The sequence below is a fragment of the Typopeltis vanoorti genome, chromosome 6 (genome assembly GCF_054136105.1).
Source record: "Typopeltis vanoorti isolate ZY-2024b chromosome 6, IOZ_Tvanoo_1.0, whole genome shotgun sequence".
NCBI lineage: Eukaryota > Metazoa > Arthropoda > Arachnida > Uropygi > Thelyphonidae > Typopeltis > Typopeltis vanoorti.
The window spans coordinates 127,570,605-127,598,220 of record NC_143554.1 but is presented as its reverse complement, the minus strand read 5'-3'; the positions used below and the strand labels follow the sequence as shown (position 1 = coordinate 127,598,220).

At 34.8% G+C, this 27,616-nt stretch overlaps 1 protein-coding gene across 2 annotated transcripts in view; it reads right to left on the bottom strand.

The window, feature by feature from the left end:
* Positions 1-27,616, bottom strand: part of mtDNA-helicase (mitochondrial DNA helicase) — a 261,591-nt gene that overhangs the window by 171,497 nt on the left and 62,478 nt on the right. For both annotated transcript variants that reach the window (XM_090393687.1, XM_090393686.1), the window contains exon 6: positions 21,208-21,371. In XM_090393687.1, coding sequence (XP_090249813.1) covers positions 21,208-21,371 — 164 coding nt within the window. The remainder of the gene's footprint in view (positions 1-21,207; positions 21,372-27,616) is intronic.

The window sequence follows — 27,616 nt, the reverse complement described above, 5'->3', positions numbered from 1 at the left end:
AGATATAAATGTAGAAAGTATTTTACCTTGGGTATAATAAATGTTAAAAAATACCAAGCAATTTTAAACCTGGTTTTACTCCATTTCCCAAGTAAGCAAACAGACAAACAAGTCAAGTTTGCGCCTGCAAGTGATGCAAGTCTAGCTGATCCTACAGGTAGTGCAAGACCAAGGCAACTCGTGGTAAAGGTGGCATAAGCTCTGATCACTAATCTTAATATTTACCCTTAATGCCAAAACACATCTCCACGAAGGGGGATGCATGATGTTTTGTATTAAAGGCAAGGGGCCACTACCCAGACCGGTTTCAACCTTTATTGAGGTCTCGTCAGTGGGAGCTAAGCTAGAAATACCAAGATTTAGTAATGCAGCGCTTGTAAGTATTTTACCAGAACAAGTTGCCATAAGGTGTTTTAACCTTATTAAATAAAAATCTCTGGAGGAGATATAAATGTAGAAAGTATTTTACCTTGGGTATAATAAATGTTAAAAAATACCAAGCAATTTTAAACCTGGTTTTACTCCATTTCCCAAGTAAGCAAACAGACAAACAAGTCAAGTTTGCGCCTGCAAGTGATGCAAGTCTAGCTGATCCTACAGGTAGTGCAAGACCAAGGCAACTCGTGGTAAAGGTGGCATAAGCTCTGATCACTAATCTTAATATTTACCCTTAATGCCAAAACACATCTCCACGAAGGGGGATGTATGATGTTTTGTATTAAAGGCAAGGGGCCACTACCCAGACTAGTTTCGACCTTTTGACTTGTTTGTCTGTTTGCTTACTTGGGAAATGGAGTAAAACCAGGTTTAAAATTGCTTGGTATTTTTTAACATAATAATCAATGGCATAAATTATAATTCATCCATGATCGATTACTGTTAATAATTGCTTGTACCTAGATAAGTTACCGCAATTTTTTATCAAAAAAAGTTATCAAGAGTCATTTGAATGGTTTTAGTTTTTTCTTATCAGCATAAATTCTACGATAACAAGCAAAATGACTCTCTAGACCTCGGCAAACAAGCATTTGTTTGCCGAGGTCTAGAGAGTCATTTTCCGTCATTTCTAGAGAGTCAGTCCGATTCAGTTAACATCTGGATCCATATCCATTACTTCTAAACTGCAAAATATTCCATCCAGTTCTTCGATTATTATCTCCTTTGGAACCTCATCTTCACAATCCATTTGTTCATTGTCTTCATATGCATGCTGCCGTTTAATTTCAAGAAGATCACTGTCACTGAAATCTTTTGAATTTGAATTCAATAATTCTTTAACATCTTCTGCATCGACACCATCAAAACTAAGGTTTTTACCAATTGCAATGATTTCTTCAAGCATGTTGTTCACAGGATTATGAAAATCACTTAGGTCATTAGCGCATTCTGGCAAAACAGCTCTCATGCCACTTGCTCCCACGAGTCATGAATGTTTTCAGTTGCGTGTTTTATGTTAAAAGTTTTCCAAAATTCTTGGAGCATAATTGCATTTTTTCCCATTGTTGTTTCTACTGCCTTTGAGAATGTCTTTTTAAGAAAATAGGCCAGGAAATGCTCTTTGTGGCTTACATGTTTTTACGTGGTAAATTTAAAGGCGCGATAATTAAAACTCTTGCTGCGTTTATAAAGGAATTGTCGCAATTAATTTCACCACTTTAATCAAATCCTGCATTAAGCAAGGGATACGTGTATTAATGCTGTATGGAAATATGATCATAATTTTTTTTCATTAGCCAACCAGAAGATCCCCTGTATGTGAAATTTCACACTGCTAGGTTCTGTTATTAAGATTGTGCAATTTATTCTAAAAGATATGTTCTGCAGAAAGTGGAGTAAAAATAAGAATAATAAACATAAATATATGCATCATGTTGAAATAAACATTGGGATGCCCCTGTGTTGAAATGAAACTGCTGATGTGTACATGCATGTCACATGTGGCCTATACTTATATACCCTTAGAGTAGGATGTCCATCTTTGTACTATCAAGACTTCTGAACTTGCAAACATAAATATATAGATATATATTATCGTATGGTACTATATCAGTGACCAGTCCATTTGTGACACTGATAAAAGACTTCATCTGAAAATATCAATTACTGATGGAAATGAGATGCTGCCTCTGCCAAAAAACACAGGGGAAAACCAAAAATGCTAATACCAAGGGGAACCACAGGTGCTAAGAAGGGTGGTACAGAAACCTTCATAGTCTGTCTTGGAAATAATCAACCAAGAGCATAAAAGTTCAAGTTAGTAAGTTATACAGTAAGTAAGTAAGCTATTCTAAAAACCACACAATCTCAGTTTCTGTGAAGGAGCAGGACACTTGCACAAAAGCCAAGCATTAATGAAGACAATCAACACCTCTGTAAAGACTGATGTATAAGAACTTGAAGTCCTGGAGGCACAAATCATGCTGTATTCGTTTATAACCAGATGGGCAAGTGGCTGGAAGGGGGGAGATGTGCCAAGGTGCATCATCCTAACTTCAGAGTTTGGTGGCAAAGATGTTAGGATCTTGAAGTGGTCTATGTGGTATGGATTTTAACCTTCAGTTGCATTACCTAGAAGGATGAACACTGATGTAATACAACACATCAGGATAATAGAATGTTTCCCACAATGTGAATGTTTTACAGAACAGACCTATGTTTCTTTCAAGACAATAATGCAACCACATACAAAGCCAAGTCTTTCTTCAAGATGTCCACCCATTCATTATTGGTGCTATTACAAGATGATGTGAGGGAAAACTACCTATTCGTTGTACCATTGCACCATTCGTTGTAATTATCCCATTATGGCAGGTCCAACGAATGGTGGACATACCTGAAGAAAAAACTGGTCCAACATATATATATATATATATATATATATATATATATATATATATATATATATATATATATATATATATATATATTTAAAATCTACATCCTATCAGAAATAAAAAGGTGACAAATCTATCATTTGGATAGGCTAAATCAAGAAACCATACTCTCCAGACCAAATATGGAACTCTATCAAACACTTCAGGCCTCAAAATAAGAGTGATGAAAATCACTGTGTGAGACTACCATAATGAGTGATTTTTGAGAAATGGAGTGATGAAAATCATCTGCTAGCTAATAATCTGACTCACATTATCACAAACTACCGGACTGAACAGAATGCCTATAAAGTGTGATGGGCCAAAGAAAGGTCCATATGCTATTGAAGCAAACATGGAATTACATTTCTCTGAAATACAGTACTGTCTCCAAATTATTTTGACATAGTATAGACTATGCCAAAATAATCTGGAGTAGATAATGACCTTCAGCTCATCAGCTATAAACTGAAGATAACATGTATGACTAAGACCAGAATGGAAGAGGAAATATTTGCAAAACATGTCTTCTTTGCCAAGCTGGCAGGAAAAAGATCTGAAGATAAACCAAGATCTAAGTGGATTAATATAGTAAAAATTGCTGATGAACTGGCGATGAATGCTTTTTCAGCATTGTCAACCCTCACCTTCCTAGGCTATAGCTTGTTTCTATAAACAGGACTCTGGTGATGCAAGTATTGCCACGTTAAAAACATACATTTCCTAGTTGGAGGAAATTCCAACTACACTAGATGGTGGATGACTCATTACCTAATGAAACATCATGGTCCTACTTACTGGAGGTGTGAAATTGCTATTGCCATATCTCTAGGGTAGAATCTGGTTTCTGTCACCCATGCAGATGGCAGATTTCCTGGGCATGCTGTACACACTATAATTATTCAGCTATTGAGGACTGTGTCTCCTTCAGTGAGGATACAGCAGTAAAATGGTTTCTACAAGCTGGCTGCAAGATGGTACATATGACTGAACCTGTTGATAATGCTTCGAGAGACTTTCTGAACATCTGGATTAATCCTGCTGCAGTTTATACGACTAAATTGTATGTGGAAGGAGTCCGAATATAGCAGCTTAAAGAGAGCAGGAGAGTGTTTGGAGTCTGAACACTCCCTGTGTGAGCTGTGTTCATAAGTCCCTCACACCTACTGCATGCCCCTATTATATCATCAAATTCTTGACCTGTACCTTCATGGGTTACACAGGATAGTACTACATGAAAAGTTACATTATTGCTAACTTCCGATTGACAATTTTCCTCCAAATCAATCTGTTATCTCTCAAGATGCCAAAATTATCAGATCTTACATTTCTGTCTTCTAAGGCAATTTTTACCATATTAATCCACTTAGATCTTGGTTTATCTTCGGGTCTTTTTCCTGCCAGCTTGGCAAAGAAGACATGTTTTGAAAATATTTCCTCTTCCATTCTGTTTAAGTGACTGTACTACTGGGATTAGCTCTGCTAACACATTCCTGAATGCTAACAATGTCAAGTTTTTTCCCTAACATCCTCATTTTTACTATGACATTGCCAATGATGCCATCTGTTCAATCCCCTAATCTTCTCAGAACTCTCATATCTGTGGTCTTGTCAAGGGTTTTATTTCAAACCTAGTGCTCTGATCCATAAGTTAAAACTAGTTTGAATGCTGTCTACATATGTATACAGCTAATTTAACGTTTTGACTAATTTCTGTCATTACATATAAATTTATTCAGTTCACTTCCTAACATACCAACTTTGCTAATTCTGTTGTCTATTTCCATATTTAATTTGCCATCTTCACTTGAAATGTTTTACTTACTCTACATGTTTTCCATTCAGGGTAAGTTGACATTTTCAATGTTTTAGTGCCAAGGCTTACACGTTGGTTATGTATTATTACTAAATAGTTTAAGGAAATAACAACATAGACTAGGATATACATTAAAATAACTTTTAATACAAATCCAATATTTCGGCAACGTCACGTTGCCATTTTGAACAGGAACTTGTGAGCAAGACACATGCAATTAGGCACAGCAAACAGTAAATGAGGCCAAAGTAAACATTTGGCCAAAGCTCTCACACACTATACTGGCAACACACCTTCATACATAAAAAACTCAGCCCACTTCAAAGCCAGCATAGAAAACCTTACACTCAAACACACTGACGTAATGGTCAGCTTTGATGTCTCCTCCTTATTCACAAATGTCCCACTCAAAGAATCCTTAGAGCTAATCCAAGCTAAATTTCCACCCGATATCATAGCCCTATTTCAGTTCACAATGAACTCAGGCTATTTTGTTTGGCATGGAAAATTCTACAAACAAATAGAGGGAACAGCCATGGGTTCTCCACTCTCCCTATCCTTGGCCAACTTTTATATGGAGACTTTTGAAGAGAAAGCCTTAAACTCTGCCCCACAAAAACCAACCATTTGGCTTTGATATGTAGATGATGTGTTTGCTATTTGGCCACATGGCTCCGATGTGCTCCTCTCCTTCCTAACACACTTAAACAACCAACACCCCAGAATCAAAGTCACCCTGGAAGAAGAAAAAAACAACTGCCTTCCTTTCTTAGACACACTAGTCATCTGCCAGCCTGATGGAACCTTGGTTTTCTCAGTCTATAGAAAATCCACCTATACAGGCAGATACATTCACCAACAATCCCACCACCCTTCCTCACAACAATATGGTGTCATTAAGACACTACACAACAGGGCTAAACTTATCTGTTCAAATGACAATGCCCTAACCACAGAACTAAACCACATTCTCAACGCTTTCTCAGCCAATGGCTACCCTCCCAAAACAATCCAAAAAATATTGAAACCAATAAATCACAACCCCCTCTCCCCCCCCCTCACAACAAGGATTACTCTAAATCCATCACCATACCCTATATCAGAGGCACCTCAGAAAAAATTACAAAAATCCTAAAATAACACGGCTTAACGTCTTGTTACAGACCATATAAGAAATTGGCATCCCTTATCCGCTCCACTAAAGACCAACCTCCCCCCCTAGACCTACCTGGTGTATACGAGGTCCCTTGCAGCTGTAAGCTGTCCTACTTTGGCCAAACAGGCAGGACAGCCAATATCAGAATTACAGAACACAAAGACTACATCCGGTTCCACCAATACAGCCACTCTGGTCTTGTAGACCATGCTCTGGATACACGCCATAGAATACGGTGGAAGAAAGCCACGATCATTCACGAAAGGCTTTTCATGGAATCAGCCTCAGCCCTAAGAAACAATCCAAACCTCAACAAATTTGGCTGCACGAGACTGCCTCAAATTTGGGAAACCTACATCAGAAGACCTCAGCCCAATCGCCCAAGAATACCAACATTGCCTGCTAGGGGGCACCAGTAGGACTTTAGGAGAAAGTATAGCTTCCTGCTTCATCCTCATTTACTGTTTGCTGTGCCTGTGTGCACGTGTCTTGCTCACAAGTTCCTGTTGAAAATGGCAACGTGACGTTGCTGAAATATTGGATTTGTATTAAAAAGTTTTTTTAATGTATATCCTAGTCTATGTTGTTATTTCCCTAAACTATTTAGTAATAATTTTCAATGTTTCTGCCTGTTTTCGTTGTCTTTGTCATTTTATTGCTGATTTTCATACCAAATTTATTACAACAGTTATTCAATTTAGTGAGAGAAGCTTGCAGACTAGTACTGGATTTATTTAGAAGTATAACATCATCTGCATAAAGTAAAGAGTGAGATTAACATCTCCAATTTTGACATCAGGTTTTATACCACTCTCCTTCATAATGCTTCATATATATATATATATATGATTAACAGAAGGATAAGGTACATGTTTACCTGATTTAACATCAAACCATCTTCCTGTACCTCCTTCAATTCTGCCGACTTAAAATAAAGACAAAGTATTGCTTGATATAATGTCGCATTTACACTGCACAACTATAGCATTTTGAATAGCTTTCCTCTTGTCTTATGTGTATTCTAGATCAACTTAAACACAGATCCTTGTTATACTCTGATTTCTCTATGACTTGACCGCCTCTTTAACTTCCTGAGTCCACCATGGAGTTCTGATTTTTCTATCCCTGTATGTCACCACATGCCTCTCTGGCTGAATCAGTCAATGTTTTCTTCAGTTTGCCAGTGAATCTCCAAAGTTTGGTTCCTGTTTTCAAATTTTTTCATTTTTTATTTCAATAATATTTGTGTATTTTAGTCTATAGTTCACATCTGACAACTGCTCAAAGATCTGTTTTACAACTTTCTTACTTCTTTTCAATATGAAATTCAATTTTATCCTGCTCAAGACTAAATTGTGATCACTTCCAATTTCACATCCTCTGTATACTCATGTCCTGAACCAGTGGGAAAACATCACTATCAACAATAACATAGTCATGAGACTTTCTTATTTCTTGCTTCTTATGTTCATGTGAATTTGCAAACATTTTTATGTTGGAACATGGTGTTAGTAATAACTAGTCATGAACAGAAATCTAACAGGTACTTGCTATTATTATTAGCTTTGCTCTTTTCTCCAAATTTTCCTAAAACATTTCTATATGTCTGGTAATCATTTCCTACTCTGCTGTTTAGATCTCCAACAAGAAAAAAATTTTCACATTTGACGTACGTAAACGCCGTATGGTCACTGCCATACTTCACATGGTTTTGACAATGATGTCTTCTGCTAGAATAAGTGGTAGGGTCGCAGATTCCCTTTCCACACAAAGTTTGTAGGACAATCACAAACATCCATGCCCATGGCGGGATTTGAACCCGCAGCCTCTTGGCTGGAGAGCGGACACGCTAACCACTCGGCCAACCAGGCTGGCAAGACTAAATGGTGATCACTTCCAATTTCACATCCTCTGTATACTCATGTCCTGAACCAGTGGGAAAACATCACTATCAACATAACATAGTCATGAGACTTTCTTATTTCTTGCTTTTTCTGTTCATGTGAATTTGCAAACTTTTTTTATGTTGGAACATGGTGTTAGTCTCCAACAAGGACCAACTTTTTTTTTTCATTGTGTCAATTGCTTTCTCTAATGCCTCAAAAAATTCCTCCACTTCTTTCTTAGTAGAACCATCTGTGGGACCATAGGCACAAATCAGTCTCATTGTCCTAGTATTTAGTGTTGAATACTATGGCTACTCCTTTTTTTCATCGACTGTTATTGTCTGAATGTAACAGTTTATATTTGCTGCTAGAAAGATCTCACCTGTTTTTGTCTTCTTTGTTTCAGTCATATCTATTTCAGTACCATGAAGTAAGCATAAAAAATTATAGTATCACTGCAGTTAAAAAAACCAAGTAAATAATTCACACAAAAAAAAATTCAAAAATATCAACAATTCAACAACAAAAAAAAACTGCAAAAAACAATTTAAAAACTACCAAATAACAAAGCAACAAAATTCCATGTAAAAAAAAAAAAAAAATTCATTGACATCCAGAGGGCCAATATCAACATAATCAACATTCACCAGCACTTTTGTGGCGTTGAAACTCAATCTGCTATTTATTACTGAACTTCAACTGGGATTACTCTCTTCGATTACAGCTCACCTAAACTTTCTCATTGCATCATACATGATGCCTTCTATAAGAAGGTTGGAATGCACTTTGTCATTCCATCCCAAGGTTAACAGACCTAGAATCATCTTTATATGATTTGCTTTGGTTCAAGATTTCCTTTTCTCATTTTGCTGCCTTTTACTACTCTCCTAATTCTGATGAGTATACTGAACTTTCAGATTTACTCTGAAAGTTGATGACATAATCAAATTACCCACTAATGAGATAATCTTCTTTGGAGATTTCAACATCCATAATTCTGACTGGCTTCCGCATGTCTATCTCCAAAGACCAAGATGAAAGAGGAGCTGAACTGCTTGCTGATCACAAATCATCTGCCACTCTACCAGATTATCATTGTCATTCTTCCAACATCCTGGACTTTTATTAACTAGCTGTCCTTCCAAATATACTACTGATGTTAGCTTTCTTCTTCACAACTCTGACCATAACCTGTTCATGTTTCTTTATTTACAGGTCTTCCTTCAACCAACCAATCTCAAGTTTATATCCTATGGCACTACAATGATGCTAACTGCAGGAGGTCAACATTCTCATGCAAACAGATCACTGAACCGTGCCTTAAACCCATTCACTGTTTCTTCACTCGCCACACTTTCATGCAATGCATTCCACTCACCAACCACTCTCCACATTAATCTGTTTATATGTCCAAATCATATCCCCTCTCTTTCTACTATTCACAAGGTTCTGAAAGTTGCATTCCCTCAATCTGTGCTCATATCTCATAGACTGAACACTGACTTAGTGGGAGGATGATGTGAACCTTCTCTAAACCTCTACTATATCTTCATCCCCCCCCCTCTTGAAAATCTGTACATAGTAGTCCATGTGCTGCCAGATCAAGGCCTTAGACAACAGAACCATAACATCTTTGCCTTCTGTATGTCAAGATCCTCCTCATCATTGTCATAATCCATTGTGATGTTCTTACAATATTATTAATGTGAGCCTTAAATTTCAAGTCTCTGTCCATTATCACTAACAGATCTCTCAACTCTTCCATCTCCTTCAAAATTTCTCCATTAATTGTATACTCTGCATCTCAACCTTGCCTACTAAATTTCAAGATCTTACACTTTGAAAGGCTAAACTGGTAGCTCCACTCACATAATCTACTGAGATCCTCCTGCAAGGTCATATCTACACTTGTCCTTATAGTACTTCCTAACTTTGCATCATCAGCAAATTGCTGCATATCTCCAGTTATGTTTGTCCCAATATCTTTCATGCAAAGACCCCAAAGAGACACATAGCATTCCTCTAGTAACTTTCCTCTTTTAGGATACTAATCTATAAGCAATTCACTCCCCATAGATTTGTTTCAATAATGAAATACCATGAGTGGGCATATTTAAAATAATTACAATACCGGATATAAACTCACATAATATATTTTATTAGTGGGTTTTTTTGTTTTTGTTTTTAATATGTTAGCAAATTTACTGATCTTTTTAGTTATTTTATGTTAGCTACTTAGGTGGCACTTTTTAGAACTCTGTTAATGTTCAATTGCCATTATGTGCTTATTGTACCGAAGATGCCTTTGATACTTTGACGAAAATCTACGCTAGTAAAATATATTATGTGAGTTTAATTCTGGTATTATAATTGTCCTGTATTATCCTGTATTATGCATAACTTGACCAAGCACCAAACTGATGTTTTCGGAAAAAAGCTTTAAACTTTACTGTCTCATTAAGAATCGAGTTACTGTTAGTTGGAACTAATTTTTGGCTTGTTAGTTAAAAATATTATCAGAAATGCTTGTGTGTAAGAAAAAAGGCAACAAAATAAGTACTTTAGCTGTTACATGAAAAAAAGTTGCTTGGTTTTGTTTGTTATACACAATAACTGTCCCGCGTTATGTATCACTTGACCAAGCACCAAACTGATGTTTTTTTGGGGAAAAAAGTTATGCATATCCTGTATTATGCATAACTTGACCAAGCACCAAACTGATGTTTTCGGAAAAAAGCTTTAAACTTTACTGTCTCATTAAGAATCGAGTTACTGTTAGTTGGAACTAATTTTTGGCTTGTTAGTTAAAAATATTATCAGAAATGCTTGTGTGTAAGAAAAAAGGCAACAAAATAAGTACTTTAGCTGTTACATGAAAAAAAGTTGCTTGGTTTTGTTTGTTATACACAATAACTGTCCCGCGTTATGTATCACTTGACCAAGCACCAAACTGATGTTTTTTTGGGGAAAAAAAATTAAACTTTACTGTCTCGTTAAAAATCGAGTGACTGTTAGTTGCCACTAATTTTTGGCTTGTTAGTTAAAAATATTATCAGAAATGCTTGTGTGTAAGAACAAAGGCAATAAATGAATTCTTTAGTATTAAAATAAATTCTTTAGTGGTAAATAAAAAACATTTATTTGAGTGAAAATTTTTATGGAAAAATTTAAAAAATAATACAAAACTCATAACAGAAGCAAGTATAACTTAAATAAAAAAAAGGTATTTTAAAACTTATTCGTCTTCTTGAATGTCGAAATCAACATGTCCATCAAACCCATCTATATCCTCTTCAATATTAGGATCACTCACTAAATTCTTATAAAATTATTTAGCATCCTTTGGAATTAAATTCAATAAAAATTTCAAGTCTTCCAATTTCTTTTCTGGTATAGGTTTACCATCTGGCCATAGATTATTAAGTAACTCACTAAAATTCTTTTTTGTTTCTGATGGTCTCCCACATTTCTTCTCCAGATTTATTTCTTGAGCTTCATCTCCAAAACTACTTTTGACAAAAATTCTATAAGGACTTTCTTTTTGAATTTCAATTTCTTTAAATTGAAACCAATTTATTTTGTTGTTAAATATATATGTTTTTCTGTTGACAATAAATTGTTCCAAACTAGCTGTACTTAAAAAATTTTCTTTTTCCATCCTATGAACAATAAGAGGGTTCTTTCTTCTGCAGGATTTCATTACATTGATATATAGTCTTCTGGGGTATACAATCTTTGTTGTAATTTTTGGGCACATTTAATGGCACCAAAATCGGTGTTATTTGGAAGAAAGCTGTGTCAAAAAAAGTAAAGTAATCTTTTCAAGTGAAGGATGAACATCAAGAACTGCTTTCAATATCAGAACAATTTTAATGTTCCTATTCTCTCCTCCACAGCTATCTGACCACAATATTAAGTGCTTACAAGAGTTTGTCTTCCGTAATATGTTTAAATAAACACAAACCAACTTCTTGAGCTTCTTGGCCAGCCTCACCTTTCAACCATACATAACAATGACCCCTTATTCTTTTTTGCTGTGTGTATTCCCAAATTATATAGCCAAAGCTGGCGCTTGTAGAACATTACATTAGTTGGTATGCATGGGAGCGAAAGGGTTTTCTCTAAATCAAAACATAAAACTTCAAGATTTTCATCTTCTGCTGCTTATTTTCTATCTGTTTTTAATAAATTTCTTGCTTCTTCAGCTGAATACAAATGACACTCTTTTTGCATTGTATATTTATTACCTCAAAACCTCGAGTTTATCACATGTATCTGTTTCCAACAGTTTTCTTTTAGATTAAAATGAGTAAAAAAAAAATGTTTTTATACTTAAAACGACACTGGAGATTTTGTCTCTTGCTTGTATAAATCATACATAACGGGTAATGTGGCATCTGACAGTAAATACATGCCATTTGTTTGTTCTCTTGCATGATGCGATTTGTATTTTGGAAATTTTTCAATGTGTTCAATTATTTCTTGAAGTTGTTCATCTGAGATTTTATTTTAACCACCACCTATTCCCCTCAAGTCTTTCATGCCTTCTGGTCTTTTTAAGTCTTTAACGCCAAATCCACCTTTCCGCTTTAAATTCTAAAAGTTTATAGGAAAAAGGCTTTACAAACCACAACACCAACACTATTCTGCCTAGACCAAGACCTTTTTTCAGATTTTTTTACTCTTTTTCTCTTTATTGGACACTTACACACCATCGCACATGTTGAACATCATGAGAACTTACACTGTAAAATTTTTCACACCCCTCTTTTGCTTTGTCCATATCAATTTTGTGGAGACATCCACATCTGCATAAAAACTGCCAAAACTCTTTTTTCAATTTAATTTTCCCTCTTTGAGTGAAGTAAGTTTTATTTTGAACATTCTTCAATCTTCTAATATTTCGATTTTGTGAAGGAAACTTTCTTTTCCTACCTTTTTTTTTTTTTGGACAACCGTAAGACCCAACTGGTTCCTCCTGTTCAACATTATCATATTAAAATCATTTTCTGAGTCTTCTACCTCAGTTGAAATATTTTCTTCATTCCTTGCTTTACTTCTTCATCGGATTCAGTGCTCTTATCAAACATTTCTGGATGTTCTTTAATCTGATCTAAATTTGTGTAATTTTCAGAAAGTATTGGTGAAAATTACACAAATTTATGTTAGGATGAAATATAAAAAATATATATTGGCTTTCATCCTAAATAAAAAATTAGGATGAAAGCCAATATGGATCCATAGTGGCTTTCATCAGCATTAGATTTGTAAATGTTGGGGCTGCCTCAACTTTTCGACATTCTTCCTATAAATAATAAACTATGCTTGTAAGTTCAGGTAACAAACATCTAAAACTTGTTGAGTACCTATTAGCATGCTTGTAAACACTGCATTGTCATTCTCAGCCTAACAAAAAAGTGATCATTTTTAATTGCAGAACTTGAGTTAAGACTAAAAAAAGTCTACAATGTTCAGTTTATAGAGAATAGTCCCATCTAAATAAAACAGTACATAGAAAAATTAAAATCTAATACAGCATATAAAGGTTCAGAACTTACCTGAAAAACTATCTCTTCGGCACGCTTTAATATTAAAGCAGTTCTTTGCATCATTTTAAAATTATTAAAAGTCCAATTTTGTAAAAGAAATAACAATAATATAACACCACCAGCACTAATAACAGCTTCTTACTATAACCATAACCTCAAACACGACTATCAAGTGAAGCATGTGCAGTACTTATTTGCATCAGGAAGGACGAGATTTCATTTTTTTATTTATTTATTTATTATGCAAAATTCATAAACCGCAATTTTGTCAACTTTTATATTGATGTCACTTGGTCGTGTTTTGTAAAATTTTCTTAGGGACTTATTCCATTTGGTGTTTAGCTCTTTGAAACAAAACTGTGAAAATATGGACTCTTGCTCGGTCTCGATTATTTTATAGGTAGGTTACATCATTATACGTCAGATGGCAAACTAATCTCCAAAACATCAATTTAGCACTTGGTCAAGTTATGAATAATGCAGGACAATTATTATAAACTCCTCATACACAAACTGATATCTATCTGACAGCCAATGATCTACCCAACTTGCTAGTCTCTTATCTAAATCCAAACCCATCTGTTTTGATTTCGTTACCAGCATGTCATATGGCAATCTATCAAAGGCCTTTGAAAAATCCAAGCATACCACTATATATGCATCTCCCTTATCCAGTAAATTCATCACTTTGTTGTAGTACATACGCAGATTGCTAAAAGATTACCTCCCCCTAACAAACCCATGCTGACTATCGCTGAGAACACTGCTACCTCTAACAACAACTCCACACACACAGATTGGCTTATAATTTGCAGCTTCAGTCTTATTCCTCCCCCTCCCCTCCCATCTTCTGTGAAGTGGAACACTTTTCACTCCTCTGGGATTTGCTCTGGTCACAAGACTCATATTAAACAGGTGTGCCATTAATTCCCTAGAGCATTCCTTCCAAACATGGGGTGATATACTGTCAAGTCCTGCTGCTTTATTGAGATCCTCCTGCAACGTCATATCTACACTTGACCTTATAGTACTTCCTAACATTGCATCATCATCAGCAAACTGCTGCCGCTGTCACCAACTAACATCATCCTCTCATAGTCATCCTTTCTTCTACTTGTCATAATGCTGAAAGAACTCACCAAGAATTTTCTGAGCTTGACTGGCTAATTTCTTCTCATACTGCACTTTTGCTGTCTTTACCAACTGAGACACCTTCCTAGCCTGGTCTTTGTACCCTGCAACTGATTATTACTAACATTCAACTTGTGTTGCCTCCACAGTACCTTCTTCCAGATTTTATGCTTAATCATTTCATTCATCCATTTTACTCTTACCTTATTTAGTATTTTCAACCTTCAGAATACACTAAGATATTGCTACTGTTAAATAGCTTTTCATCAATGCACAAGATGCATCTGTTTACTTTCCACTCAACTCCTCTTTGCATACTATAGCTCCTAGTTGTTTCCTAAGCATTTCATAATCACCATTCCAGCAGTTCTACATATATCCCTTCTTTATCTCATATGACTATATACAACCAAGGTGATCATTTCATGGTCACTATGAAGGAAAGGATTCATGGTCACCCTTGCCAACTGAGGTTGGTTGGTTTATAGTTTATTTGGCACAAAAACAACAAAGATCATACTGTGGCATACTAAAGGTTATAACTATACATAAGCAGTTAAAGAAAATTGTAAACAATATGTCTGTATACAAAAATTAAGTTTTACAAAGCGGCATCTACAGATAAACACAGAATTGCTGCAGAGGGCACAGCAACACACAAGGTCAGAGGTTACAATAGTACAGAAATAGTCAACAATACAAGTTAATAAACAAAATGCATATACAAAACACCAAGCTAAGGAATGCAGTATCTATATATAGATAAAAGTATAACAAATGATTTTACAGCAGTACATAAATAGGCAAAAAGGAATTATTATACAATATGCATGCATAAAAATTAAATTCAGCAATGTGGTATCTAAACATAAACAAAATTACAAGAAGGTTACACAAATATACAAGGTGTGCTACAGCAATACATAATTAGTTGAAAAATAAACTAGTAAATAATATGTATGCACAAAAGTTAAGTTAAGCAAAGCAGTATCTACATATAAACAAAATTACTGCAGAGGTTACGCCAGTACATAAACAGACAGCAGTACAAGTTAATAAACAAAATGCATGTACAAAACCAAGCCAAGGAATGTAGTATCTATATATAGATAAGATTACAGCAAATGTTATTACTGTAAGACAGCCAACTGAGGGGAAGGAAGATCAGTCACTTCATCCCCAATTACATCCTATGATGATATCATCAGATCTAAGAGTCTTAATCCATGTGTGCACTACATTACATATTGCCTAACACAGCTGTGCTATAAGATCTAAAGAAATTCATTCTCCTTATTTCCTAATGCTATTTGTTCAGTCCAATCAGTATAACTATAATTAAAATCACTCATACCTTTCTCTTAATCAATAAACCAAGTTGCCTATACATTTCTTTGTGTCATCCTCCACATTCCCACTATAGCAACACCCAACTAAATATCTCATCCTATCAACCTCCACCTCACACCATACTGACTGAAAACATACCATACTATTTTCCCCCCTTGTATCCCAACCTTCTGCAGACCTAATTCCCAGCTATCATCAGCAGCACACTGCTCGCTCCTTGCCCTTCCTATCCTTATGAAAAGCATCATATCCTTGTTTTTCATTCAGTTTCACTTATTCCAATTATTTTCAGAATTAATTCAATCAATGCAACAATTTCATCACCCTTTTTTCTGATACTTCTGGCATTCATAAATAACCATAGCAATTCATTCCTTGGTCTATATAAGTCATCTTGGGATATCGTCCTGCTTTTTTGCAGGTTCTGTTTCACAGCTATCTTTGCTATGTCCTTAATTGGATTTCCAGACTCTGTGGGTTATCCACTTCCATTTTCTTTTAGTTATTTCTGTTTGGACTGATTTGTTTTGTCCCATAATGTCTCAGACATTAATGAAATACTACATCATATCAGAGAAAATAAATTCTATTTCGCTAGTATATTCCCATTATCTTCCTTAGACATCTATTTATGTCTGTAATTTATTTAAATTTCTTTTGGTTAGTCTCCAAGTTTCAGATCCACATACTAGAGTAGACTTTACACTCCTGTTGAAGAGTTATTTTTTCTTGAGATTTACTGCTTTACTTGTCCATATGGTTCGCATTGTGTTCAAGGCAATTTGAGCTTTCTTTATTTTATTTTTTTGTTCTTTTCTGTTCCTCTTTCAGTGCTCACTACTGATCCTATTTAAACAAAAGTGTTTACCTGTTCTAGTGGTTCTTCCATAATTTGAGGGTTAGATTTGGTTTGGGGTTAATCTTAATTATTTTGGCATTCTTTGGTTTATTTTTAAGCCACACTTGGAGACTCCCAAGTTAAATTGTCTATTTCCCTTTGCAAATATTGGTGCATTTGAGCTAGCACACACATTTTATCAGCAAAATCTACATCATTTATTTCCATCCCCACTGCATATTAATTCTTTGATTTAAAGCTATAAAGGACATTGCAGGAGAGAGTAAGCACTCTTGCCTTACACCTCTTGTTATTTTTATTTCTTTAGTTACCTTCCATTACATATTATCTTCTTGATTTTATAATTGTCATAGATTTCTTTTACTGTGTTAATTATTTTCCTGGATATTATATAGTATTTCATTAATTTCCAAACTGCTTATCTATTTATGCTATTGAATGCTTTTTTTTTTTTCAAAATCAATGAATCCTAAAAACAATCAATAGAATTGATCTGCAATTCTATTGACTGTTCAGTAATTACTTATGAGCATTGTTTTATGTGTTATCCATTGTTTTAGGATTCTTTCACCTGTTTTCCTCATGTTTCTTCTGCTGATGCATTGTATAATTATTTTATATTTTGCCCTTTTTCTTATTTTTCCTTTGTTTTGTATTATTGTTTCATCTTTGCTTTTGTTCATACCATGCAAAGCTTTATGTAATATCCTTATTTTTCAGCTTATTAAATTTTACCAGTTATTTTTTATTTATTTATTTTATTTTTATTTTTTTGCTCCCTGATTTAAATGCTTTTGCTAATTTCATTTTTATCTTTACCACTACCAGTAAATGGTCTGAACTGCGCAACTGCTGATTCCAAGCCTGGAGGAACCTCCATTGCTTAGTCAGTTTTGACAATGCCCTTTGGTTGGAAAGACCAGGGTTCGAATCTTGTCTAGGATGTGAAGAACATTTATCGGGGATTTTCAACTGAAGGTGCGTTAGCCAGTTTCACATGGAGATGGCAGGGTTTCCATCCCGAAGAACAGGTAAGCTGTCCAGAACACATGGAATTTACAGACATGAATGCACTGGCCTCAGAGCTTCAGTAATAATACAAATCGACCAACCAATTCCGAGTCAGATGAGAAAGGAGGACAGTTATACTTGTGGCTAGCAATTACAGTACATAAAAAATTTTCATGCTATAGAAACCTTAAGGATCGAAGGAAATCAGACTAGTTCTGCTGAAGGATCACCAGAGGAAAATAGCAGGTTGGTAACAGCTCTCTTAGAGAAGCCAATAGGCAGAAGAGTCTTGGAAAGGATATCTTCACACCCAATTCTTTGATCAAAATTGGATGTTGGAACATTAGGACAACGTATGAATTTGGTGAAAACCAGATAGAATGAAACTGATGAGATCAGATTAACATTAAACAAATATGTCACATATTCTGGAAATCTAGAGGATGAAGAACTTAGCATAGGTGTTGCTCAGATGATGATAATAAAGGCAAGAAAAGGCATTATTGGAATGGAACTCAATATCAAAAAGAATAACAAAAGCTGAGATCAAAACTAAGTATAAAATGTTACTATAATAAACATTTACTCTAAAGAGCCAAGAGGCTATTTTTTTTGTCGACGTAAATTAAATAAGAGGATAATAAATCCCTCATTATTCCAAAGTCAAATAAGAACCTCGAAGATCGAAATCTAAGAGTTTCATGCCGAAAAACTTCTGGCGAGTCCAAGCGTAAGTCAACACTTTGTAGTACAACACTAGGGAAACTCGGAGCAAAGGTAGAGCAAGGTTTCGCTCACTGTCCTTAATATTTTCTCATAACGTAAAACGCAGCTCCTAGGAAATGTATTACTGTTTTACATTATGAGGGAAGGTCACTACCCAGACCAGTTTCGACCTTTATTGAGGTCTCATCAGTGAGTAGGTAGACCTGGATAATACCAAGGTTTCAGTGAACCGACCTTATATATACTTTACTATACGAATTGCCAGAAAGGTGTACCCATCTATTAATTCGTATAGTAAAGTATATTTTACTATATAAAGTATATAAAATATATAAATTTACTGTATAAAGTATAGATAATGAATAACAAAGGGGATACTGTACATCCTTGTCTCACACCAGATTTAACATTAAACCATCTTCCTGTACATCCTTCAATTCTAACCGCCGACTTACAACTCAAATACAGACTAAGTATTGCTTGATATAATGCCCCATTGATACCATATAACTGTAGCGTATTGAATAGCTTCTCTCTTGGCACCTTGTCATATGCCTTTTCCAGATCGACAAAACTTAAATACAGATCTTTGTTATATTCCCATGCTTTCTCGACTATTTGTCGTAAAGTGAAGATCTGATCCTGACAGCATCTATTTGGCCTGAATCCAGCTTGTTCTTCACCAAGCTTTTCTTCCACAATTCTTCTCAACAGTTTCTCAAGTATACTTACATAGATCTTGCCAGGAACACTCAGTAGGGAAATACCTCTGTAATTCTCACATTCAGTTTTATTTCCCTTTTTATATATGGGCACTATTAGAGCTTTACTCCAAACATCGGGAATTTGTCCCTCTGTCCAGGCTTTCTGAACTATGCAGTGCAGCCACTGTAAGACTTTTATACCACCATACTTCAGCATTTCTGGTCGAATATCATCTACTCCTGCTGCCTTTCCACATTTCAAGCCTTTTGATCATTTTTTCTACTTCAAGTATGAATATGTATTCCTGACTGTATGCCCATTGAGTGTTTTTTACCACTGTGCCATCACTGCTTGTTTCATTTAGCAATTTTTCAATGTAATTACTCCATGCTTCAAGGATATCTTTTTCTCATGTTTTTATGTTACCTTTATCATCTCTAACTCCTTTTACAGCACTCTCTCCTCCATTTCTAAGCTTCTTCAACAACCTCCAGAATATCTTACCACCTTCTTGATATTTATTTTCTGTGTTCTTGCCAAAGTCCTCCCATGACTTTTGTTTAGCTAGTTTTACACAGTGTTTTGCTTTCTTACATTTGTCTCTGTATTCTCTAAGAGCAAAAGCTGACTTATTTGCCAGGAACTTTTGATATGATTTCTTCTTTTTCTTCACTGCCTCTTTAACTCCCTGTGTACACCATGGAGTTCTAATTTTTCTATCCTTGCAGACAACCTCACCACATGCATCTCTGGCTGAATCAATCAGGGTTTCTTCAAAGCTTGCCAATGAATTTCCAAGGTTTGGTTCCTGTTCTCAAACTCTTTCCCTTTTTCTTCAATAATCTTTGTATATGTTAGTCTACAGTTCACATCTGAGAGCTACTCAACTTTTATTCGTTTTAAATTTTCTTACATGTTAATCTTTTCAATATGAAATTCAATTTTATCCTGCTCAAGACTAAATAGTGATCGCTTCCAATTTCAAATTCTCTGTACACTCTGGTGTCCTGCACCAGGGAGGAAACATCACTATCAACAATAACATAGTCAATGAGACTTTTCTTATTCCTTGCCTCTTCTCTCCATGTGAATTTGTGCACATTTTTATGTTGGAACATGGTGTTAGTAATAACCAGTTCATGTCCTGAGCATAAATCCATCAAATATTTGCCATTATTATTAGCTTTGCTCTTTTCTCCAATTTTCCCAATATATTTTTGTATGTCTGACAATCATTTCCTACTCTATTTAGATCCCCAACAAGGACCAACTTTTCCTTTTTCATTGTGCCAGATGCTTTTTCTAAAGCATCAAAAAATTCCTCCACTTCTACCTTAGTAGAACCTTCTGTGGGACCATAGGCACAAATAAGTCTATTGTCCAGTTCCCAATTCTCATATTTGCCAAATCACTCTACTTGAGACTGCCTGCCATTCAAGAAGATTAGCCTCGTATTTTGTGTTGAATACTATGGCTACTTCTTCTTTTCCTTGATTGTCATTGCCTGAATATAACATTTTGTATTTATTTCTCAGAAAGATCTCTCCAGTTTTTGTCTTTTTTGTTTCGGTTACCCCTATTATTTCGATCTGGTACTTATCTAATTCCTCAGCTAGCTCCATTTCTTTGCCATTCAGGCTTCTTATGTTGATAGTACCGATCTTTAACTCTGGTGATGTTGAGTTGGGGTGTGTTTTCAGATTTGTATACTATTTTTAAATTGTATACCTAAGGTATACAATTTAATACCCATACCACACTTTGAGAAACACTGATCTAGATGATGTCTTTGAGATATTACAAGACATCAAAGTTTGCAACTTTATTTCTTCATGAAAAGAGCTTTCTTCAAATATAATTTCCTTAGTGAAGCCTTTTATTATGTTAAGTGTTACCACATGACCCCTTTGTGCATGATTCTAAAATTTGAATGTGCACCTGCTTTCCATTCAAAATCATCAGTTTTCCTCATACATGTCACAACTGATTTGTTTGAATTTTGCAGCTATAATCTTCAAAAATAGTGTTTGCTCTTAGGTTTTGAACACCAGTACATACAGTGATGTTAAAATCGCCTACCTTCTGTTAAAACCAAACTTAAATGTTGTACAGTGTAAGTAAGAAAACGATGAAATGGAATCTTACCTGTGGGGCATTATACTATCTTGTAGAACTACCATTTCCTGATTTAATTTCAGATACTTAATTGCAGATAGTGTCTTATCAAAACTATTTAATGGAAAAAACAATGCTGTCCTATCTTGTGTGATGCGAACATCAAAACTCTTTAAATAATAGGAAGTGAGACCCTTAAAATGACAGAAAAAGAAAAACATTAATTCACACAACACAATGCCAAAAAACTAACAGTGCTTCACTTCTACTGCTACTGCTCTAATCAAAGTTAGAGCAAGTTACATGCAACATTTAAGTGTATAATAATAACGAAAATAAACAACTTAGCTTTTTTTTTATTTTTCAAGAATTTTAATTACTAGATATTTACAAATGACTGCAATAAATTCTAAAAGTTAAAGTATTCTGTAACTATAATATGGCCAGAGATTTCTTACACAATTGCTAAAACTACTGATTGTAGTGCAAACTTCAAGTGTTCTACTTTTTTTCTGTTAACTCATCTGTATAAATGACTGTGTACATTATTTATAGATATTAATAGCGCAATATATTACAATAAAAACTAGAACTTAAAAGATAGGACTCAAAGATAACCTTAGAACTTAGAAAACTATTATGATAATTTAATAGTTTTCTTCTGAAAACTATTAAATTTACATCCATTTAGATCTCAAAAACGCTGTCATATTTTGATTGATTATTGATTGCTATCAAAATGATAGCAATCAATAATCAATCACTTCATAACAAAATAAAAATTTTGTATGTGATTTTCAAGTTGATTTTCAACTCCAAACAAAAATAAGAATACAATTCTAGACCAACACATTTTTTTTTATATTTATTTTATTTACTTTTTCTTTTTATATCATTAAGCTATAAACATATACAGGGTGTTCGGGATAAATTTGACATATTTATAATTAATTATATTTTTCCGTAAGTTACATGTATTAACACACACTTCTCTTCATTTAAAAGTTTGGACCCTTCTTCATTCATATACAAGATGTCAGAAAGGATGGATAGCTGGAACCCACCTGAATCATGGAAGAGAATAACTTGTATCATGATGATTCGTGCCCGCCATCAAAATAAGGATATTACGACTGCTGCCCAATGCTCCCTGAATACAGTAAAAACAATCAGGCATGAACTAGAGACTTGCAATGGTGACTACGAGGATGTAGCAAGAAGAAAGATCCCTAGCAGACGATCTGATTGCGTTCGTACAGCAGAATTCCTCGCAAATCTGCAGGAACAGGTGTTGAAGAACCCTGGCATTGGAATTCGGGCTTTGTTCGTGGAGTTGCTAACTGTAGTCAAGCCCTGGATAACAAGGGTAGCCAATGGTAGGCCGTATGTATGGCAGCAGGATTCGGCCCCTTGCCACACCTCTGGGAAAAGTCAAAAATGGTTGTCTGAAAATTTCTACGACTTCACCAGTCCAAATGTTTGGCCTCCAAACTCCTCAGACCTTAACCCCATGGATTATTTTGTATGGGGCGCAGTTGAAAAAGACACCAATCGCACTTCCAGTAATACAAAAGCCCAGTTAATGGATAAAATTAAAACAGTTTTTGCGGCCCTTCCCAGGGAGACTGTAGCATCAGCTTGTTCGAGGTTCCGAAGCAGAATTGAAGCTGTGATCGATGCTAATGGTGGTTATTTTGAGTAAATCTTGTTGATAGTATTGTAATTAACTCTGCCTGTAATGTTTTTTTGTCAATTCATTAAATTTAATAGATACAAAGAAGATTTTCTTTTTCCTTACGAAACTGTCAAATTTATCCCGAACACCCTGTATATATTATATACATACTGTTAAATTGTGAATGAAACTATGTTGTGTAATTTAATTTTTTTTCATTCACATTTAACATTGCTTATTATGTATTAATAAGCAATATTAATAAACAAGCACGAGTCGAAGAGAACGTGACCTTCGGACTGAAAGGAGAGAAAAGAAAAAATATAAGATTTTTAATTAGAGGGAAGAGAGGAAGTTTTTGCGGAGTGGGAAGGAAGGTAGAATACAAGCAAAGGAAGTGGAAGAAAATTATAAGTTCTCTAGGGCAGAAATTCATGAGAATAGTGTTTAGAAGTGAGCCAAAACATAGTGAATCATATACTTAGCTGCAAGTGAAGTCAGCTGTGTTGTAAAAGAAAATTAATGCCGTAACCGGATAAATAAAGAACTGGACATTCAATGGAAAATTCTGATTAGTTCCAGTTAGTCTAGGATTACGTCTTAATTCTATGTTGCCCTGAGAAGAATTATATTGAAATTAACTAGTTTGAGAAAAGTAAACAAGGAAAGATCTCAGTGCCTTATTGATGTGTTTTTTTAGAGTAGTGAAGCGCGATTAACAGTAGTTCAGTTAAATCGTTGGAGAATTTTTATTAATGTGTTCCGCTAACGTAAATAAGTTAATTCACAAGTGTGCTCACAATTAATTGATGTATTGAAGATTGTGTCTGGTAAGAGTAGTCATACTTGTTTGTTTATTCTAACATTAACATATCTTCGAAGTTCAAAGTCCGAAATAAGATTGCTTGGAATATTGTCTACCTTGATTAGTACTTCCTGTGAATTTAAACATTAAGTACAGCTGATAGATATGTGGAGACTGTTTAAATAAGAAGTTTCGTTTTATTAACTTGAGTTAAGAAAGCTTGTGATTTTGAAACTGTGAATTGTATGTGAAAGTTTAGAACACTGAATTGGCATGAGTGACTTAGCAAGATGTATTAAGTTGATTGTATTGTTTCATTTTAAAGCAGAATTCTTGTATTTGTTATATATATCATATATTAAATGTTTTATTTTGTTAATCTAAGTATTGTGTTTGCCTGAATTCCTTTTTATTGCACCGTTCATAAATATTCGAATCTTGCAGGAACCCCAAGTGGAATAGTAAATAATTCAGCCTAATAAATGAGGAGACTGCTAACTTAATTAAAAATTGATCCTACTATTTTATATAGACTAATCTAAAAATAGGGTGGCGCGGTATAATTATAAATTTCCCTACTTTTGGATCGGTGATCAATTTGCAATTAGTTGTTATATTGATAAGAGTGACTTGAACCAAGATGGCGGATTTAGAACATAACATGAAAATAGAACATCATGACAAAACGAATGTATACACACACACACGTATATATGTCATGTTACTAAGTAAATAAATGTTATCAACTTATTCCGACGTTCTGCCTTGTAAACTTTAATCAAATATTCATGAACCAGCAAAGTTTACACACACACACATATATATAGGTAACCTTCGTATAATGCAGATATTAGGTTCCACAGAAATGCCGCATTATATAAATTGCGCTATGTGAGACTCAGATCACACAGATAAAATAGGGTTATGTTCTGAAAGCGTTTTTTTTTTAATTATATAAACAACAATGACATATCCAACAAAAAATATTTTTATTTAATTCAGGTAATTCATATAAGTTAAGAAAACATATAAATTATGAAACAAAATACATAAGTATAAACTTATAAAAATACACAAACTTCATTGCACATGATGCATAAATGTTTTAGGCAAAATAAAATAAAGTGCATAATTTAATCATCATCACTCTCTTCAAAACTAACATTTCGTAGATATTCTTTATTTACAAGTGGCCGGACATCTTCATCACTTGAAATCTCTTGGACATCATTTGTATAATTCTCATTGTATACTTCAGCTGGTTTAGTTATCAAGAAGTCAGTAATAAGACCTTGCTTGCTACTACTATGCTGCACTTTTTTATTAAGTTCATAATATGGAGCTAAACAAATATCCAATTGTCTCGTGAATTTGCCAGAGCGCTCCATTGAGGGATCATTATCCGTAAAATAACTTCCTAACTTTCATGCCAAGTCCAATCCTTCTGCTAATTTCTTAAAACTGAATTCTTTAACGGATTCATCACAATCAGAATCTTCAGCAGAACTTTCTCCACCTTTTGGTTCGATGTCATCTATTAACTGTACCAGTTTCTCCCCGTTTAAATCTATTTCTCCATCAATTAATTCACTAATTTTATTTTCAACCAAATAGCAAAAGCCTCTAAGTGGCCATTACTATCAAAATAAAATTTTTACATAAAAAAGCATTACACATTGTATGCAACTCACCAAAAAATAAAGTGCTCAGCTTGAGATTAACAAACTTATGATTTTTAATGTGCTTTCCTGGCAGAAAACGAAGATAACGTTCAACAATAAACACTTTATAAGGTAATCAATTGATGTACATGCATGCTAAAGGGTATTTCCCCTAATATAAATTCACTACTTATAACTACATGCGCAATACGAGCAGATGCAAATTTAACGAAGATAAAATTTGATTTTTAATTCGCGGGGTGAAAAATATATGAAAAGATAAAGGGTTATTACAATGTGTAGACACCATTTTTATCGAAACCGCGTTATACGAGGGTTACCTATATATCATCATCATCAGCCATTGTCAATCCACTGCTGGATGAAGGTCTTTCCAAGATTACTCCAAAACTGTCTGTCCATGTCACTCCTGCAAATCTGATGATATCATCAATCCACTGTGATTTAGGTTGGCGTCATGGTCGATTTGCTTCTCGGAATTCTTCTGGAATTCAATGCAGTACTTCTTTTTTCCATCGTTGATCTTTTCAAGTAATATGCCCAACCCACTGCCACTTCAGATGTTTTAATCTTCCTATGATGTCAGAGACTTTGGTTTGATTTCTTATCTCATGTATTCCTTTTGTGATCCAGTCTTGTGATACCAAGAATTTCCATACTAAATTGTGTTGTTCTAAATTTTTGAATTTCCTTTGCATTTAGTATTCATGTTTCACAGCCATATGTCAATATAGGAAGAATACATTGGTTAAAAACTTTTCTCTTCAGGCATAATGGTAGTTGGCTTTGGAATGTAATTTTCCAAATGCTTTCCACCCAAGCATCGTGTCTCTTTTAATTTCATCCATTTTGTTCCATTGATACCTGTTGTCCTAAGTATATGTAATGATCTACTTGTTTAATTTCATCGTTATTGATTTTTATTATTTTTGATTGGACATAGCTATTGAACATAACTTTGGTCTTCTTCAGGTTTATCTTTAGGCCAGCTGTTTTGCTAGCAATTTGGAGTTCATGGATACAAGTCAGTAATTCATGCACAGCTGAAGTGAAGATAACTATGTCATCTGAAAAGTGTAAATGGCTTAAATGTCTTCCATTTATCTTCAGACCTTTCCCTTCCCAATCAAGAAGTTTATATATTTCTTCTAGGCATGCTGTGAATAATTTTGGAGATATTGTGCCACCCTGTCTTATACCTCTCTGTAATTCCACAGTAGAGATGTTTCCATTGAAATGAATTGCTGCTGTGGTATTGGTGTATGCTGATTTGATGGTTCTGATGTATCGCTCCTCCACTTATTGGTTTCGTAATGTTTTAAGTATTGCACAAGTTTTAAGTGAATCAAAGGCTTTCTCATAGTCAATAAAACCGAGACATAACGGTAACTGATATTCATTACATCGTTCAATAATCTGTCGTACAACTTGAATACGGTCTACTGTACTAAAGCCACTTCGAAAGCCCGCCTTTTGGTTGCACTAAGTCTAGAATTGTACAAAGCCTATGAGCTAAGACTTTTGTACACACCTTGTAAACTACCGATAGTAGACTGATAGGCCGGTAGTTCACCAAGTCTTCTACTTCACCTTTTTTATGTATCAGAATTAGGGTAGCCCTCTTCCATGTTCATGGTAGATCACTTTTCTTCATATATATATATATATATATATACACACACACCAACCCGCACTTGGCCAGCGTGATGAATTTATGGCCTAACCTTCCAAGATGAATCCGCAGAAATAAAATGGCCCTCATTTCCTGGAGGCCGGATTGTTACTACCTATGGCAGCAGGCAGTTAAACGTGAAGGCAGAGGGTGCTAAGAATCCCCGGATAACCATATCATGCTGCTATTGGAAATTAGACCTTGGAACATTAAACTGTAGGACTCTGAGCAGTGAAGCACGGCTAACTGAAGAACTAAAGTGACTAAAATGGGACATTCTTGGACTGTGCAAAGTTAGACGTAATGGTGAAGAAATTCTTCGATTAAAAAATGGAGACATATTATATTATAGAGGCCAAGATAAGGAAAGAATCAGTGGAATTGGATTCTTGATCAACAAAAAACTGAAGAACAACATAATAGAATTTGCCAGTAAATTCAATCGAATAGCAAGTATTGTTGTTCAAATCTTGAAAGATATACTCTTAAGATTGTCCAAGTCTATGCCAACAATAAGTCATACTGACGAAGAAATTGAAGCCTTCTATCATGATGTATCCCAACTCTACAATAAAGGAAAACATCATTTCAGAACTGTAATTGGA